This window comes from Stegastes partitus, unplaced genomic scaffold (genome assembly GCF_000690725.1).
Source record: "Stegastes partitus isolate 25-593 unplaced genomic scaffold, Stegastes_partitus-1.0.2 Scaffold1295, whole genome shotgun sequence".
In the NCBI taxonomy this organism is placed as follows: Eukaryota; Metazoa; Chordata; class Actinopteri; family Pomacentridae; genus Stegastes; species Stegastes partitus.
The window spans coordinates 116,290-133,996 of record NW_007579026.1 but is presented as its reverse complement, the minus strand read 5'-3'; the positions used below and the strand labels follow the sequence as shown (position 1 = coordinate 133,996).

The window sequence follows — 17,707 nt, the reverse complement described above, 5'->3', positions numbered from 1 at the left end:
TATTGCAGAATGAATTTTAATTATTATTATTTTAATGAGAGAAATGTTTTACAGTCATGCATGACAACTAGGGATGCATGATATATTGTTTCAGCACGGCAATATATGGAGGAAGGTAAACACAACTTTTTTTTTTTGCTGCTTGATACAAAAAGAAAACTTGCTTGCATCTCCTTTTTCATAACTGTTCTACAAGAGAAGTCAGCTTGATGTAACAGAAGTTACTCCCACAAGTTTTAACTTTATTCACAAGACACAGTTTTTGACATGCACAGCAAAATGAGCGATTAACACAAGAGACATACTGAAAAAAGAAGATTTGGTTGCACAAAGAAAATCAGTTGTATGGATTACAGAAAAGAAGTCTTCTTTAGCCCGATCATCCTGGAGCACAGAATGGTCTGACTGCACCTCATCATCATTCTGCGGGCGAAAAACAACTCTGACTTGTTTGTATTTCTGTAAACCAATGCAAATCTTATTAGATGGAACGAAGCCAAGGTCGCAGCAACATTCGTCCCCTCAGAAACGTGTTGTGAAAGTGTTTTGGTTGAACATTTGCACACAGGGAGGCAAGCATTGTCCATTAAATGACAGATTCCCTGGAAAAAAATCAAGCAGAGCTGCCTTACTGCAAGATCCAAATCCTTTGCAAATTTTTTAGTGTGGTAGTTAGTTTTTGTTGTTTCTCTGCAGTATTTTGAGATCATTTAGTGAAAACGACGAGATGTTCGTTCCTCTAATAATAGAAATCAGTCTAAACTTACTTTAAAGATGCACTAATCTGTATTGGTCCTATTAACTGTGGATTATTCCAGAATCACAGTATATTCCCACCAAACTCTGTAGTAACCCTCAACTTTTTGGAGCCATTCAGTTTGCCTTATTGTTTTAGATCGTGGGTCGACTCCTCAGCAGCATCAAGCGGCTGCTCACAGTGGTAAAGAAAACCCAGTGCTCATAATCTGCCTGTACTGTAACGGCATACAGACACAATAGAGACCAGCAGGTGAACATACAGTTGTGTAGCATTTAGCAGTTGTACTAAATCCACAAAACACAGCCACATTTGTGTAAACAACATGCACGTGGAAGCTGTGGGTAACTGTGTGCTAACACATTCACCATATGCACTTCATAACCCGATGATTTGTCAGAGGTTGCGTTTTTAGCTTGTTCTCTTGTCTTCAAGGTGCCTGAAATCATATTACAGCTTTAAAGATGCACTCCCTGATTTCGTTTTAACACAACACATGTCTTTCCTGCACGTTTGGTGCACTAAAACTCAGCTGTGAACTGTGTTGAGTTATAAATCATCATGCAACTGAAGGGCAAGTCTATCATTTAATCATTGTTCAACCAGATAAAAATCACCAGATGTAGTCTCAGGTTCAAGGAAAAGAGGAAAAACCTATATATTCAGTGGCACAGTGTTGCATTCCCTTTGCTGCTCCTGCCAGCATGTGATGATATTTGCTCTTTGTGTTTACAGCTCATCTATGAGAGCTTTGCCAGGTACCTGGTGGAGCATAAAGGATATGACAAGGACCTGCTGAATCTAACTCCCGCTACCTGGGATTTCTGGTGAGTCAGCAGCAGCAGCACTTTTATCAGACAAAGTGTGACAGAGGCAGGTATACTAAACACCCGATGATCCTTCCATGATTTCAAGACTTTATTCATACTTATGGCTAAAAGAAACAAAGCTTTGAATCCCAGTGTGCTAACTTTCACTTCATCACTGATAAACACGTCTCTTCTTTTGCTGCGCTGAGTGTTAGTAGGCCATTACCCAACCCATATCCAAGTAAAATCAATATTGACACTGGAATGTCATTCTGCCAGGACCCAAAGAATGGCCGATTCTTTTTTCCCTCAATATTCTTTTCTATTTATAAGCTTTTCACAAGCAGGAACAAATTACATGTACACATTAAGTAATATTGCATGATACAGGACATCTGCAGGACCTTGATAGACAGATGCTTGTTTTCTGGTTTTTAGGGAGTAAGCCTTAAGAAAATAGCTATATTAAACAATAATGAGCATAAAACATATTGTAAAACAAGCCTCCGTCTACATTTTTATAGCTAAGAGTAGTTTGTTCCTTGAGTTTCTTCAATAAAAGGGACTTACGTATTACATTAATGGAGCCTTATATATATGTATAAAATTAAACAAGAAAGAACATTTAACCTTCACAACATTCAGGATTACGGGCCTGCATGTTGGTGCTGTTCACAGTGCAAAGTTAGGTGTCCCTTCCACCTTATACCGCCCCCTTCCTAAGGTCCTTTATGTTTTCTCATGTTTAGATGCATTGTTGTCACCGTTCTAATTTTATCTTGCACATAAAATATGTAAGTAAAAGCTCTGGAGTTGTTTTAAAGGCTTATTTTAAACTTTTGTTGGGGCTACCGGAACATTTTCCACTACGTTTTGGTCAGATGTCAAAGAAGCGTTATCCTGTTTGTTTCCCTATTTTTAACATTTTGTTTAGCTAAAATAATCTCCAGTGGACGAGAAAGCAAATGTTGAAGCTGTTTTTGACTTTTGTGTCCAGTTTTAAAGGGCTAGTGGTGGATCTGGAGGAAGGAAACCTTGTGAAGCTAGCTGAAGATGGAACTGTCTTGCGGTATGCTCTCTCTACAGTAAATCTATTTGAGCAGTTTTATTGTGTTCACAGACCTTCAAAGTGAGTTTGCCTTTTATTTCTTGCTTGATTAGAGCGACGCATGGAACCAATGACCTCAGCACAGAAGAAATCATCAAACATTACGGCCCAAAAAGGGAGTGGAAGCACTTCAACAGCCTCAATACCTCGTTCACAAGATCTGGTATGATGTTTGCTGTCAGCTTTTACACAGACTTGTATTTTGTGCATGTTTCATCTTTACATTTAACTTTCTTTTGCTCTTTGCAGCAAAATACTATTTCTATGACAACTACTTTGATCTGCCTGGGGCTTTCCTCTGTGGAAGAGTCGTGGACATGTTGCACAAGGTGATGTTTGATGAGAAACCGTGGAGTTTTATGTTGATGGTTCATCCTTTAATTGGGAAACACAAACAGAACCATGTCTTCATATTTTTTTTTTGTCTTCGAACAGCGAGGAAATGAGGTGAATTCTGACTTTTGGAAAGACATGATGGCTGCCATCGACCATAATTACAACACATCTGCATTCAAAGGTAAGGATTTTTTTTCCAACCACGCACAACACAAAAGACAACACAAACTCAATACACAGATATTTTTCGTTTTCAAAGTAGAACTTTTATTCTGTGTTTTGGTCAGTAAGTGGTACATAACTTAACATATCCAATGGGACATAGTTGTTTTGAAAAAAAATGCAGTTTGATTTTCTCAACCTATGCTGTTTTGCTGGTCACAGTGCTTGTGAGAATGTGCTGATCTCTAATAACATATAGTACAACAGTTTTGTGTGTCTTTGGTATGTATATTACAGGAAAATTCTTAAAAAACAGACATTAATAAAAACAAACACAAATAAAAGACGTGCTGTAAATGTTACAGGCAGTTGTAGAGCACCACTGAAGAAATCTTCCAATATTGTTTCATGTTTCTTAAAATTGCAAAGGCACACACAAGGTGAATTGGGGAAAGGGATGAATTTGACTCATAAAATTTTGTCAGCTTGAATACCTCTGTTGGCCATGTAATTTCTTAGCAAATTGAAGACCTTTAAAGATTTGAATGAGGCAGTTAAACTTGTAAAACTTACAACCATATTTTTCCTTAATCTACAATCTCAATTTTAAATTTTGTAAACTGATCTGTTCCTCTGAGTAGTTCAATGTTTTGTAAGGTTTTGAGGTCTATTTGTGAAATCACGTTGAGGCAATCAAGAAACCAGAGAAAGAGCAATGAACATTATCCGCAGCAAATATACCATTACTCTCCTCATCAGGGACCTGAACATAGACTCTGTCACCTGCTTGCAGCATAAGAACAGCACTGCCTGACATCTGATCCAGGAAGCCCTTGTTGTACTCATCATAGGTGAAAAGAACTGGCTCCTCATTTTTGTAGAGGGCCACCAATGCATTGGCACCATTGACATGCATATGATAGCTAAAATAGTAGAGGCCTGGGACCTGGCAGGAAAACACACCACTATGGCTGTCATAATGGTTCTCACCATTGTACAGAATCTGGTTGAACACAATAGGGGTCGCAGCTGGAGGGTAGGCTGTGGTCAGCACAGCACTAAAGGCAGACATAGGAGCCTTCATCATCTCATGAGACATCAGAACCTCGTGGGATTTGATTGGCATGCTCTTCTCATGGTGGTAGATGAGCTCTCCTGGTGGACCAGGTGGACCAGGAGGACCAGCAGGGCCTGGAATACCATCATGACCTCTGGCACCTGGAATTCCAGGGGGACCCTGAGGACCAGAAATTCCCTTAGATGTCATGCCAGCTGGACCTGGTGGACCTGGAAGACCTGGATGGCCCTTGAGTCCAGCCGGACCTGATGGACCAGAGGGCCCAACTGGTCCCATGGGTCCTGGCCTTCCATTCTCACCACTTTTTCCTGGAGCTCCTGGGGGGCCTGTGTGTCCTTTAGGTCCTGGGGCACCATTTGAGCCTGGGAGTCCTGGGGCACCACCATGGCCTTGAGAACCCTTTGGACCTTGAGCACCATGATGACCTGGAAGTCCTGCAGGACCTACTGCCCCTGGGGTACCTGGTTTTCCAGTGAAACCCTGAGCTCCCTGTTCACCTTTGGTTCCTCTTGGGCCTGGTGCTCCTACCATACCAATGTCGCCTTTGGGTCCTACTGGGCCTCCCTCACCCTGGAATCCTCTTGCCCCCTGTGGACCAGCTGGGCCAATAGGACCAGGAGCACCTGGCTGACCAGTAAATCCAGTTGGGCCTGGTTCTCCCTTCTGACCAGTGGTTCCTGGAGTACCGGGAGATCCTCTGCCACCTGGTATTCCAGGTTCACCTGTTTTGCCAACTCCTGGCATGCCAGGGGAGCCTGGCTGACCGGCAGGACCCTGTGGACCTTTAGCCCCCATAGGTCCAGGCATACCTGGGGTACCATTCTGACCTGGTTTTCCAGGTGCTCCAGTGCCTGGAGCACCAGTGTGACCTTTTGGACCTGTTGGACCCATTCCACCTGGAGCACCATCTCTTCCTGGCATGCCAGACTTGCCGGGCTCTCCAGGATAACCAGTGGCACCAGGTTTACCAACTCCAGGCTTGCCTGGCATACCAGATGGGCCCATTGGTCCAACTGCGCCTGGTGGTCCTTGAACCCCAGGAACTCCAATTCCCCTCTCTCCTTTGAGACCAGGAATACCAGGAACACCAGGATGTCCCTTCAAACCGGGCTCTCCTCTTGGTCCCATTGCCCCAGGGATTCCAGATGGTCCAGGTTTTCCAACAGAAGAAAGCCCGGCAGGTCCAGGGGCTCCATGTGCACCAGGGGCACCTCTGGGACCCATTGCTCCAGTTGCGCCAGGTGCACCTCTCTCACCAGGAATGCCAGGAGCTCCTGGCTTTCCAGGGCCACCGGGAGTACCAGGTTTACCTGCATGGGTGTAGCCAGGGGGTCCAGCAGGTCCTGGAGGGCCAACTGGTCCAGTATGTCCTACACCACTTTTTCCAGGAGGTCCAGGAGGTCCCATTGGTCCTGGTTCACCTGGAGGACCTTGAGCACCTGGCTCGCCTGCAACAGCTAAGGAATACAAAAATACAATACACTTGATGGAAATATTCAGCACAACTCCACACATCATATCACAATGCTACTGCAAAATTGTATTGTAAACAAACCTTTGTTTTGAAGCATTGTGTGCCTTTTTAGTATATTGTGTAAAATGGCCCTTTGCCTAACCCAAGCTTTAGTATTTTACTCTATAAGACCACAACCTGACTTAAGTCACTGCTCCCTGTGATTGTGGGATGGGTTGTGAGGACAGTACTTTTCATTCCAGGATAGTCTTCACAGCACCACTGATCTGAGGTGATGTTCTCACAAAGCTTATGTATGCTGGAAATGGACCAGCGCACCAGCTCTTGTGCATTGCACCTTGACTTGCTCACACTTTACTGCACCCTTTAATTTTATACACTGTCCATGGCAGTGAATGTATAGTTAGAGGTCTGAAAGTTGTCAATATCACCTTGATGCATTTCCTGCACTAAACTAGCATTTATACTGAAACATATTGCTCCCTAATCTGTATTATGTTAATAAAAGGATACCCATATTCTATTACATAAATGTGAAAAGGAATTTTTCTGTATCTGTGTTTTTATGGTTTTTATAGTTTTATTGTTATTTGACAGTTGAGAAATGAAAGCAAATGAGGGACCAAAGAGATGAGGAATGACATGCACCAAAGTTTGCTAGTTGGGCTCATGGCAACCCCTATAACACTAAGGCCAATAAGGTATTCAGCTACTCTCTCTGAAATCAGTTTTTAGGATTTCATTTCATTTTATTTGTGAGTAATGACTCTCAAATGTAAACTCTAGTTATTTAGTTGTTGCTAGTTTTAGCTATTAAGTAGCTTCAAGCTAGAAAGAATGTGACATTAAATGCATCTTTCATTTCTTTTAAAAAAAGAAACCTAAAAAAATATGTTTCCAAGGTTTCACAGTAAAATCTTGTGTTCTACCTGGATTTTAATATTAAAATGGCATTAAGAATGTAGAAGTATCCCAGTCTCTGAACTGTGCAGCAACAGCATCAGTAATAGCTGCTATCACACAGCATTCTTCCATACACCATAATTCTGGATGCTGAAAGAGTAGTAGGACCTGTCAAAGAAACAAATCCAACAGTGCTGGCCTCTCTTTTGAAATGGTGTTTTGAGAAGAGAATGCTGTGACAGGGTTGTCATTTTCCAGCCACATAAGGGCCGTGCCTGAAATCCCACAGGGGATATTTATGCCAGAACCGGACCTTTTGGCAGCCAGGAACACCACAAACTGAAGGTGATGATACTGGCCGCAGCAGCTGACCCAGGATCTGAACTGCCCGTGGCCTGTAAACACTAAACACTGTCATGCTTATATTCAGTTTAGTTGCTTATATCCAAGCTCCAGTAAACACCTTCTCCATCTTAATTCTGCAATTTTGTTGTCATCTTTTAAATTGGGAAAGGAAAAAAAACCCCCAAAAAACAGCTCCACTATCTGCACAGTGCAGCGAAACTGCAGTAAATTCGATGTGGTTTGTTTGTTAGGTTTACTGTTTGAACTTTTGAGTGCATTTCTCCGCGGCCTCTGTTGTTTTCTTTCTCCTTGTAATTGTGTGGTGCGATTTTAATACCGCAAGGCAGCTCGTTAGGGCGTTCCTGCAACGTGGTAACGGCGTCTGCTTTGGAGATTTGTCAGATTCCGAGCTCTCATTGTCGACTTTGCACTGTGTATTTATGTGGAGGCACACAGTCAAACCACATCAGAACCTCTTCAAAAACAACACGGCAGAAATAAATTCTCAACTGTTGAAAGCAAAATTTGAGTCATTGTTTAGCTCGGGTATAAAATACACTGTTGGACATCATGCTGACAGTTACATCATAACTACTTTTGATTTATTTGTTTTTATGTTTTTTTAAATGACATGTGCACCAGCAGTTCTTTAAATTTTATTCATCTAGAGCACAAGTGTTCTTTTACTACCCCACCTCACAGTTCCAGTGATACGCAGCGGTTCAGTGGACCTGCTTGATGACACTTAATAAAGAGGGCGGTGTTTTTTTTACCTCTCATTTACTGATGTGTGTGAGTCAACAGTTTGCCAGATTGCGTGAGAGGGCATCTTACTGAAAGGTTAGAGTAGCGGGTTCATAATGATGATGACGATAATGACTTAAATTTGCAGCTTACCGAGAAATTGTCTACAAGTAATGAAAAAGGCTGCTGTTTTTGCAGGTTATCGCGATTTTCCGATCAGTTATGGTCTTAACTTGATTTGACAGGAAAACTTGCTTTTAGTTTCTCCTTCTAAATGAAAAATAAAGTCAATTATAGGCTGTTATTTTATTTTGGGAGATATTTCATGCCTTTATAACAGCGGTGATGGAAGGATGCAGCTCCAGTAACTTGTTCATTTGTGGATTTCTCTAGGATATCTCTGAGCCTGGCTTTTCAGCATTTCCAGTTTAAAAGGCGGAAGTCCCAAAATACCACCAAGTGTCATCTGGCCCTATTTAGCGCTTTTATTTGTCTAGATTTGTTTTAATTGTTCAACAAAACAAAAAAACTTGATGGATTATGGAGCTGATGCAGCCTAACAACGGTTTTGCAGCGCAGCCTGCTGTAATTCAAAATGAACAATGGGGTTTGACTGGAGTTTAATTATTACACTAAAGATAAATAGATGCACTTTTTTTGCACTGAGGCATTATTTTTATTCTTGCCCTCCAGCTAAATCTAAACCTTCATTTGCATTGGCTGCCCCCTCCAACAATTACAAAAAAAATAAAAGTTTTACAAGACGCAGGTGACTCACCATGACTCTTGACGGGGTAGGGAGTCTTGCTCACTTTTGGCACATGGTAGTACCTCTCAGGGGTTGCCTCTGCCAAAGCTAGGAGGACAAGGACAAGGCTTGTTACCCTTAGGTCCATCTTGTGAAGCTAAACCTGCAAAGACAAAAAAAAAAAAAATCCATTCATGAGAAGAGGCACTGTTGCTCTTTGCCTCTCCAATGACAATCAGCAACCAAAAGAGCAAGCAGGACAATCTTATAGCAGCATGGCATCCGTGTTGCTTCACTCCACAATAGAAATAGTGGAAATAGCTGCTTTTCTAAACTGTCCAAGTCAAAATTATCAGCTTTAAAATGAGCAGCTTTGGCCAAAAGATTTCACAGCAACCTTTCTGTGATTTATTTTTTATTTTCTTAAATTGTGTAAATGTATTTTTTGGTTCAAAATTCTCCAGAAATGAAAACAGACAAGCTGCTTCATAGCGGGGAAATAAAATCACTCTTTAAATTTACAGTCACAGGCAAGAAAAAAAAAAGCCACAGCACATGGCTCATTACACTTACACCAGCAGCATCAGCACTCTGTCACCAAGCCAGGGCTGCAGCTGCTGGGAATACCCCCCCACCCCTCCATCATGCACTAACCTGAAATCAGACAAAAAAAAAAACACCTCACCTGAAAGGTTTACGCTCCAAAGAAACAGTCGGGGGGGGTTCGGGGCGCTGCTGTCCCGCTGCTCCTATATCCTTTAGTCGTTGAGTCTGTCTGTCTTTCTGAGCGGCTGCTGCTGCTTCCCAGGGCACTGGGCTCAAGGTATTTATACCGAGCCGGTCTCCAGCACCGTGGAAGGATCTACCTCGCGTGGAAGGCCCTCCCTGCTCTGATGTCATCTTTAATGACGGGTGCCATGTCCTCAGGAGGCCTGCCACTCCACGGTGACGGTCCTCCCTCCTCTCCCCTCCCCTGTCTCTCCTCTCTGCCTCCCCATCTGGTTCTGTCTGTCTGTGTGGAGCAGCAGTGAGGGGGGATTCCTGTCAGACTCCCTACAGGGTCATAGTTCGTTTATTGATTTTGCCTCATTGGGGTGATCTGCAGTTAAATCTACTTGATCTTCAGTGTTCTTTTATTGAGTGGCACATTTTGATGCCACATTTGACAGTTTGACAGATTAAGTGTCCTTCTTTCTTAACTGCACAAACACAGGTGTTATTTTCTCGTCTAAAAACATCAAGTTATTGACTAAGTGGCTTATGAGAGGATGTTTTTCTGGAAAAGTAAAGACTGTGCGACTCTGACAATATTTTCCTCCTGTCTGAAGACCGGTGAGGTTGTGGTAGACAACGCGTACCAGACAGCTATTTTCAGTCGCTTTTGGTTTAAATCTGAAATTGCACCCATCTTTTAATGGATGCTGGAAAGTTTTTCTTTTTAATCTGTAATTTCTGGGTTCGAAAGACAGAAGGCAGAGTGTACTAATTTAGGTGCGTTTCTTCCCTCACCAGTCAGGCTTTTGATTTGTGTTCGGGTTTGAATTTCACGTGTTAGAGCCTGTCATGACGCTGGCAGGTTTATGTCTGTATATTGTCTTTGTGATTTCTGTAAACTGCCGTGTGGTTTCGGTGCAGGGGACGTACAATGCAGCTTTTAGGACACCAGGAGGCAGAAGTGAGGTTTCCTCCGAAGATGCTCACCTGCTTCGCTCTGTGAGGAGCCTCTAGTCTGCAGCTTGAAGTCAGCAACCAGGAGGAACATGTCAGTGCAGCGTTGTGGCTCACTGATGTGTATTTTTTGGATAATAATAGAGCTCTGCAGCACAAAAAAATAAGCTTTTATCCACACACTAAATGTTTGTTTGTCGATACAATCATCACGGGGGCATACAGTGATGATACGCAGTCAAATAAAGAATATCTTCCCTCGAAAAAACCCTCTCGAAAACAAAGAGGAAGAAACCTCAGGAAGAGCATCTGAGATTGACAATATTTACACCCGAGATGACAAAATCCCAGAATTTAAATATATGAAGGAAACTTCTGAGCATCGCAGGCAGCAGGCTTCTGGTCTAAATTTGTCACTGAGAGCATCAACAGTGAGCACGGAAAGGTTTACTGTGCTGTCACAAGGTTGCTGGATGTGTCTCGTTTAATAGCCACCTGCAGTTAAGATATGTAACTCTACATACACAGTAAAACAAACCGTAGCTCCACAAGCTAGTTCAACTCAGGGTAGCTCACGGCTTCAAGGCAGGATCCCTCTCTCCTCATTTCTCACCGATAATGAAGGCTTGAAAAGCCCCAGAAACATAATTTGACAGCAAAACAGCTCAGTTCATGTCAAACAGGAGAACTTTATTGATTCACTCTATTAACAGCCAAAACAGATAAAAGAGTATTTGAACTGGGGTGTACAGAGGCCCGGTGGAGGTTGCACTGTGACCACAACATCTGCAGTTCGATTTCCGGCAAGGGGTGCCCATGTTGTCACGTCCATCTTTCTCAGCCCGTCTTTCCTCTCTTTCTAGTTAAAAGTCTTGGTGGTTCCGAGTAGGGCTTTGATCAAAATCGACCCTCTTTTTTTTTTTTTTTTTTGTTCTTTTAAATGAGATCCGATCTTATAATTATAAGATGGGGATGTTATAATTACGAGAAAAGATCTTATAATTACGAGATCCTGGTTTGGTAATCATGAGAAAAAAAGTCAAGGTGGCTATCAATCTGTTATTTGAGAAGTCTGAGGCACTGTGGCGCTACCTGATATCATTGTCTGCCCGTATTGGCTGTCTATGGTGTGATTATGAGTTTGAATGTCATGCATCCATCTGTGGGCTATGCTGGCTTTGTCCCGTAGGGACATTGGGCGAGAGGCGGGCGACACTTTGGACAGGTTGCCAGTCTATCACAACGAGGCAGAAGACCAAGCACACTTAAACCCACAGCTATGGCCAATTTAGACTCATCGGTTTAACCTACCATACATGTCATTGGACTGTGGGAGGAAACCGGAGCACCCAGAGAAAACCCACAATGAGAACATGTAAACTCCACACAGAATGGCAACAGTGCTGCACCACTGTGCCGCCAAGATTGAGTATCAATATAAGGCTTTTTTTTAAACATATCATTTTGGAAAACATCATCTTGTGTGAACAGATGTAAAGTTTTTCCAGAAACTGCAAGAAATCATAGAAATACAGTGAATTCCACTGTAGACTGCAACTGGAGCTCCATTTTAACCTAAATATGTTTCCATTTGGAATGCTAAATACGCAGAATTAGTGACTGACGGTTCCTTTTTGCTATGTATGAGATAAGCCTCATTTTTGTGTTTGTGTGTGAATGCATCGCCCTTCTGTTATGTGGAGATTGCACATGGATTTCTTCTTTTTGTCTGCATTACTCAGTAGATATTCACTGGCATGCAGGCTGGATGTGGAGGTGAGCCGCTGGGCTGGTGTGGGCCGCATAGCGTACAGTTTTTGCATTATCTGCCAATCATGTTAATCCCTGCCTTTCATGCTCTGTTCGCCATCCAACTGGGAGTAAAAACTGAGGACTTGATTTTCATAGTTTGTTTGTTTGTTGCTATTTACGTCCAATCTGTTTTTAATCTTTTACTATAGTTCATGTTTTATTGGTATTTTGGTTTTTCCAGCTGTATCATCGAGCCTATGAAAATACTATATATGTATATATAAAAAATCAGATCAAGTAGTAGTTTGTGAGTACTCATTTATCAAAATTTGTAAGCATTCCCACTCTCTTCTCTGCACTTTTGGTTGCAGAATAAAGGCAAAAGTGCTAAAATATGAAAAGAATGTTACATTAAAAAAACAAGAAGTAGAGCTAATGGTAAAAAAAATCCAAGAAATTACGTCTTATGTTGGTTTTGGATTACACAACATCAGCCCGAGCAGGAAAATGTGGTGTACGACAGTAGATCATTTCATCGCATGCAGTGTGTCATCATGGATGACAACCAATGATGCATTAAAGGCTAAATCTGAACTGAAATGACTTAAGGCAAATCAGATTTGGCACTTAAAAAAAATTAATGTCCTCCTCTTCATCAGCCTTACATGTGTCCTGGTTGGCCCTGCCACTGTGCAGCATATCTCTGGTTTTGGATAAACCTTTCCTTCCCTTTTACCTTATCATTTGAACTGCCAACATGTCAGCAACCGCAGATGAGCGCTCAGAAAGCCGCGGGCATCTTCGGTAAACTCTTTGAATAAAATGACAGAGTAGGGTGGGGGTGGAGTCGACATTTAACAACTTTCTAAGCTGCAGATATGGCACTGCATCTCACCATGAAAGTGGCTGTGACCGCAGTGAGGCACGGCTGCTTTTTATTTCAATTGGATTTCTTTTCTTTTTTTTTTCTTCTTCTCCTTTTTTGGTGTGTCAGAATTAATGCCTCCCGATCTAAATCTGTCCATGGTGAGGTTTAATGTAAACGGCTACTTAGATTCACATGCCGGTTTTGGGTAAACTCATGCTGTGTATGGCAAGAGGCAGTCACAGAGTGTAAACATGTAATTAGGTGAAGCGATGAACTGTATGGAAAGCTGTCCTGATACAGTACGATATGAACTCGTCCGCACTGTTTTCAGACACCTCTTGCTCTCAGGGTGGGTGGTATTTTTGGGAAGGGTCTGTTGTAACCATTGTTTTGCTCCTCCAAGCATCTTAACATGCTGCCAATTCACTCCAGACGTGACTTAATGCTCCTTCAGTGGCTTTAATTAACTCTGATGGTGGCAGAGCTTGTCCCCCAACATGCTCAGCTTCTGTTTTCCACATTATCTTGAAACAATGTTTATGTTTACGTCACATTTGTGTCTCTAAATCGCTCTGAAGAGCTGAGCTTTGCACCCATTTGTTGTTCCCTTTCTCAGGGTTCATTGTCTTGTGCTGTTAATTTATTGTCATGTAGTGTTTTTCTAGACATATACATACATTTTATACATTTTCAAATAGTTGTTAATAATACTAGTTATACTTTTTTTTGTCACACAGAATAGTTGTCCTACTTTGAAGATTCTAACCTTGTTTTTCTACTTAACAGGTTCATTTATTTAAGAAAAGAGCCCAGCCCTTTCAAATGTTACATCTAGAGCCCAACCTATAATGGAGACACAGATATGTAATAACTACATATCAGCCAACATTCAATGAAATTGTTAGATTTTTCTGCTATGGATTGAACAGGACATATTACAGCAGAAAATTTAGTTTTGTTAGTGCATACGCAACTGTACAACTTAGAGTACAGAATATAGCACTTTCTGTATTTTGTACCCTTGAAGGGAAGGCCAAAAACGAACTTTTATACTATAATCTTGGACCAGTACTTATATCTTGATATTCTGTTGGCCAATGTTAATTAAAAAAAAATAAATAAATAAATAAATGTTATTAATCTTGTCAGTGCCCTCTGGTGGACAAACTATGTTTTTCGATGACCCCAAACCAAGAGTGGCATTTCTGTACTGCATTTTCTAGTTACTTATTAGCCAACAGATACAGCATTGAGATCAGTAGTGAGCTTATATCGGCCGACTAAGTGGCCAGATCAGTTTATCAGTTTCGCTTTGGTAGTGACACACTAATGAGCCAAAAAAAATATATCCAGCCCAAACAGCTCCTACCCACCAAACCCTGGACCCAGCAGTTCGCTTCGGCATAGAGATACTTGCAGACTCCCTAGATCTAAGTAGTCTAAATAGTATTTTTGGCAAACCCCCTGTGAAATAAGACCGGCAAAGGCCTGGACTCTCCAAGACCTTTGATGGTGTCCTGTGGTATCTGGTTCCAAGACTTTAGCAGCAGGTCCTTTGAGTCCTCACCACTACACTGCCCACTATACGCACCCACCACTGCTTGGGAATTGGTTGGGGCAGTCCATCAAAAAGCCATTTTTTTAACTTTAGGAACTTGTGGGCCATTTGAGGCCAGCCCAAGCTTTGCGCGTGTTCTGTACACAGGAACTGTCCCTGTCGAACATCTTTCAGAGTTCTTTTTGGAGAATTACATATTCAGAGTCAAGGGTAGGTGCTTCTAAGTGGCCATGTAAAACGGCTGTACTGGTCTTAATGTGATTGGTAACACTTGGTTGCAGTCTTCTGCGCTATCTGATACACATGTATACGTGCTCACAGAAGTGAGTGACGTCCAGTAATTACTACTTGTGTTTTTTGCGCAATCGGAGTTAGCTCTGCGGTTGAAGCTTTCGGATTCCACACTGCAATGGAAACAGAAATCCTGATAGGGCTTAGGGATTAGGGGGTCGTTTCTGTAAATGTTGGATATTGCACCTCGCACCTGCCCAAAGTTTGTGCAGTGGAAAGTTGCCTAAAACCACTGCATTATAAACCTGCCCTTTTCTCCTACATCCAACATTTTGCTGCCTTGCCCACTAATCTATCCCAGACCTTGACATGGCCAGTTGACACGAGTCAATCAGTAATAATCAATAATTAGCATTATTTGCTTACTCTATCTATATTCTATCCACCACAGTGTTTTTGCTCATGGGCGTGTTTACATGGAGTATTTGCAACGTATGTAAATTACAAATTTTGTATACAGTTTATCTGTGACAATGTTACAGGTCAATGTTGACTAAACTCTAACCTTAAAAGTACATTTCGTAATCCATCAGTCATTTCAATATGAAAACATATTAAAAGAATTCCCTGGATTTAAATCTTATCAGCCTCTTGTGGTCTAAGAACCACATCGTTTTTATGTTGTAGACTTGTTTTGGCAGAGATGCACAATACAAATTTTATTTTCTGCAGTTTCTGTAACACCTTCTCTAGTATTTTGCTTCTTCTGGAGCGTCTTTTCTCCATTTGGTCCCAGAGATTTGAGGATGCCCTGGAGCCTGAGAGAAAGAAGAAAATAATTGCAGGTTGATGTGCCTAAGCCAGCAAGGAAGAGTGGAAAGCAGGAGCTAAAGATAGAGTGTTTGAGCTGGGAAGTGACGGTGGCTCAGATTTAACGTTTTAATAAACCAGATACGCCACTAAGAGGCACTTAGAGCTTTATGAATGGAAGGACTGAAGCTGGACCTCCTTGCTTAGTGTTGGCTGCAATTACAGGGATCCAAAGACAAAAATCATGGTTGGAAGCTTGACCAACCTGGGGCTAGATGTAATTCAGAATAGCAACCAGAAGCCCTCACTGCAACCTTCTGCATTTTCTTTTCCTTTTTCTTCCTGACAAAATCTTGCCCGAGTCATTATGAAATTATGGAAAGGTTGGTCTCATGTGAAAGAAGAATTAAAGCCAGAGCTCCTGGCTTACCAAATCAGATTTTGCTCTCATTGTAGGATTTATTTTAGGAGCAGGTAATGGGTTATTTTAAAGTCAATTATCTTAATCAAAGCTGAGCGAGTGCCATAATGACCAGTACTTTTCATTTTTACTGGAACTCCCATTCCAGCTCACAATCAGCAGCTTTTGCAGAGGTGGTTTCAATCTGTCTATCTCAGCAGCTGAAGAAGATCCTTAATACTCTTACACAGTTGCACATCTTAAACTTTGATATGTTATGTTTCCTCTCGCTTCATGTGTAAACTATTTAGGTCAAAAACCTACTATAGAGAATTGATTACCAAACAAGTTAAGAATCTGTGATACACGTTACACTAAGTACTAAATATAGCTGGTAGCTAAATGATTCAAATCCCAGCAAGTATTAAACTTTTAATCAATTACACGTTTTCTTTGACCACCAGTTAATTAAAATCAATAGCTAACTCTACTGTATCTTTCACCAGCTAGTTTTTATTTTTTGAACAAAACAGTGTTACAAGCATGTTAGCTTGCAACCTAATGCTAACAATGTTAGCTATCTAGTGCTACTTAGACGTTTTAAGTGTAGCTTTTTTGCCATTACGTGAAAGGAATGAATAACACAAAACCAAACACTAATTTCTTATGTAGTTTTTGATTATCTGTGAGCATCTTATTAGAATGTAGTAGCTAATGTTGTTTTGGTAGCATGAGGGATCTAACTTTGTTAGCTTGCTGGTAAAAATGTTTGAGCTACTGTTACAGCAATGATACTACAGTAGTAGGGCTGGGGAATGTAGCTGAAAAGTCTATGACAATAAAATGTTTTATTTCAGTTGAAAGGAATAATTTTACCTTCATACATATAAAGTAAAAAAAAAAAAGTAACACCTGGAGGTGCAGGGAGGGTGACCAGAGAAACTGGCTACAGCTTTGGTTTGCTTATAGTTTTTGGCCTCTGTTGTGAAAATGTTTGTATCCCTGATTAAAAATGAAAATCTCACAGCCAAGTTGCCGCGAAAAATATGTTAAAAACTGTAGAATATTATAATGTTTGATGTTAATGTGGAAAATTTAAAAACAGTATAAATAGCTGTTCTTAAATCTGATTTAGATACAGTAAAACTGTTAATACGCTGTTACACTTGTAAAAGAACGACTTACTATTTATAAAAATACAGATTTTTGTGTGATCATTACAATTTGTAAAATTAATATGTACCTTTTGTCTTTCAAGCAGTTCATACAGGAAAAAGTGTAATTTTACTGTCAAACATTGTAAAGAACAAATTGCTATTTGTAAAAATACAGATTTTTGATGTGAACATCATTATTATTATTTTTTTTACAGTTAGCATGTATATCAGTACATTTTTCTTGATAATATCTGTAATTAACAGAACTGGACAAATCGTAAAATAATAGTAAATTGTACAAAAAAATGTTAAAAGCTTTTATTTGCATATGTTCCCCCACTTTAGTGGTCCTTTATGGAGAAAGCTGATTACCCAAATGTATATTTGCGACACGGTTTTCACAGATGCCTTTCAACATGCTCTTTGTTACACTGTCTTGTCTTTGATTTATGTAGGAAGGGGCTCATTATTATGTAAGTATTAGTTGTGTGTGTTGAAGAAACCGAACTGTTATGGACAGCAAAAAAGGAACAGAGACATGACTACACTGGAAAAAATAGCTTTTAAGAATTTGCAGACCATTGACTGCACTTGGCAGTTTTAGGACCACACACTACTTCTTGGGTATTCCGAGATGATTGGCACATTACTTTTATGATTTTCTAGCAGCTTTACAATGACAAGTGGCATCTTTGCAAACGGAGTTCCTGCTGACCACTGTATCCTGTTTGCCTGCATCAAGATTGAAAACAAGTTTGTACTACAATGTGGGTTTTACATGCCTTATGGTAAAGATCCA

At 40.9% G+C, this 17,707-nt stretch overlaps 2 protein-coding genes across 2 annotated transcripts in view; one reads left to right on the top strand and one right to left on the bottom strand.

Annotated features, from left to right (window-relative positions):
- nt5dc1 (5'-nucleotidase domain containing 1) overlaps window positions 1-17,707 on the top strand; it is a 78,520-nt gene that overhangs the window by 1,030 nt on the left and 59,783 nt on the right. Inside the window, exons 2-6 of the mRNA XM_008298222.1 lie at window positions 1,493-1,584; window positions 2,564-2,635; window positions 2,728-2,837; window positions 2,924-3,003; window positions 3,110-3,191. Coding sequence (XP_008296444.1) covers window positions 1,493-1,584; window positions 2,564-2,635; window positions 2,728-2,837; window positions 2,924-3,003; window positions 3,110-3,191 — 436 coding nt within the window. The remainder of the gene's footprint in view (window positions 1-1,492; window positions 1,585-2,563; window positions 2,636-2,727; window positions 2,838-2,923; window positions 3,004-3,109; window positions 3,192-17,707) is intronic.
- col10a1b (collagen, type X, alpha 1b) lies at window positions 3,254-8,688 on the bottom strand. The gene is made up of 2 exons (XM_008298221.1): window positions 8,495-8,688; window positions 3,254-5,707 (listed from the first exon to the last, which is right to left on the bottom strand). The coding sequence occupies exons 1-2, from the start codon at window positions 8,610-8,612 to the stop codon at window positions 3,852-3,854; spliced, it is 1,974 nt and encodes a 657-aa protein (XP_008296443.1). The 5' UTR covers window positions 8,613-8,688; the 3' UTR covers window positions 3,254-3,851.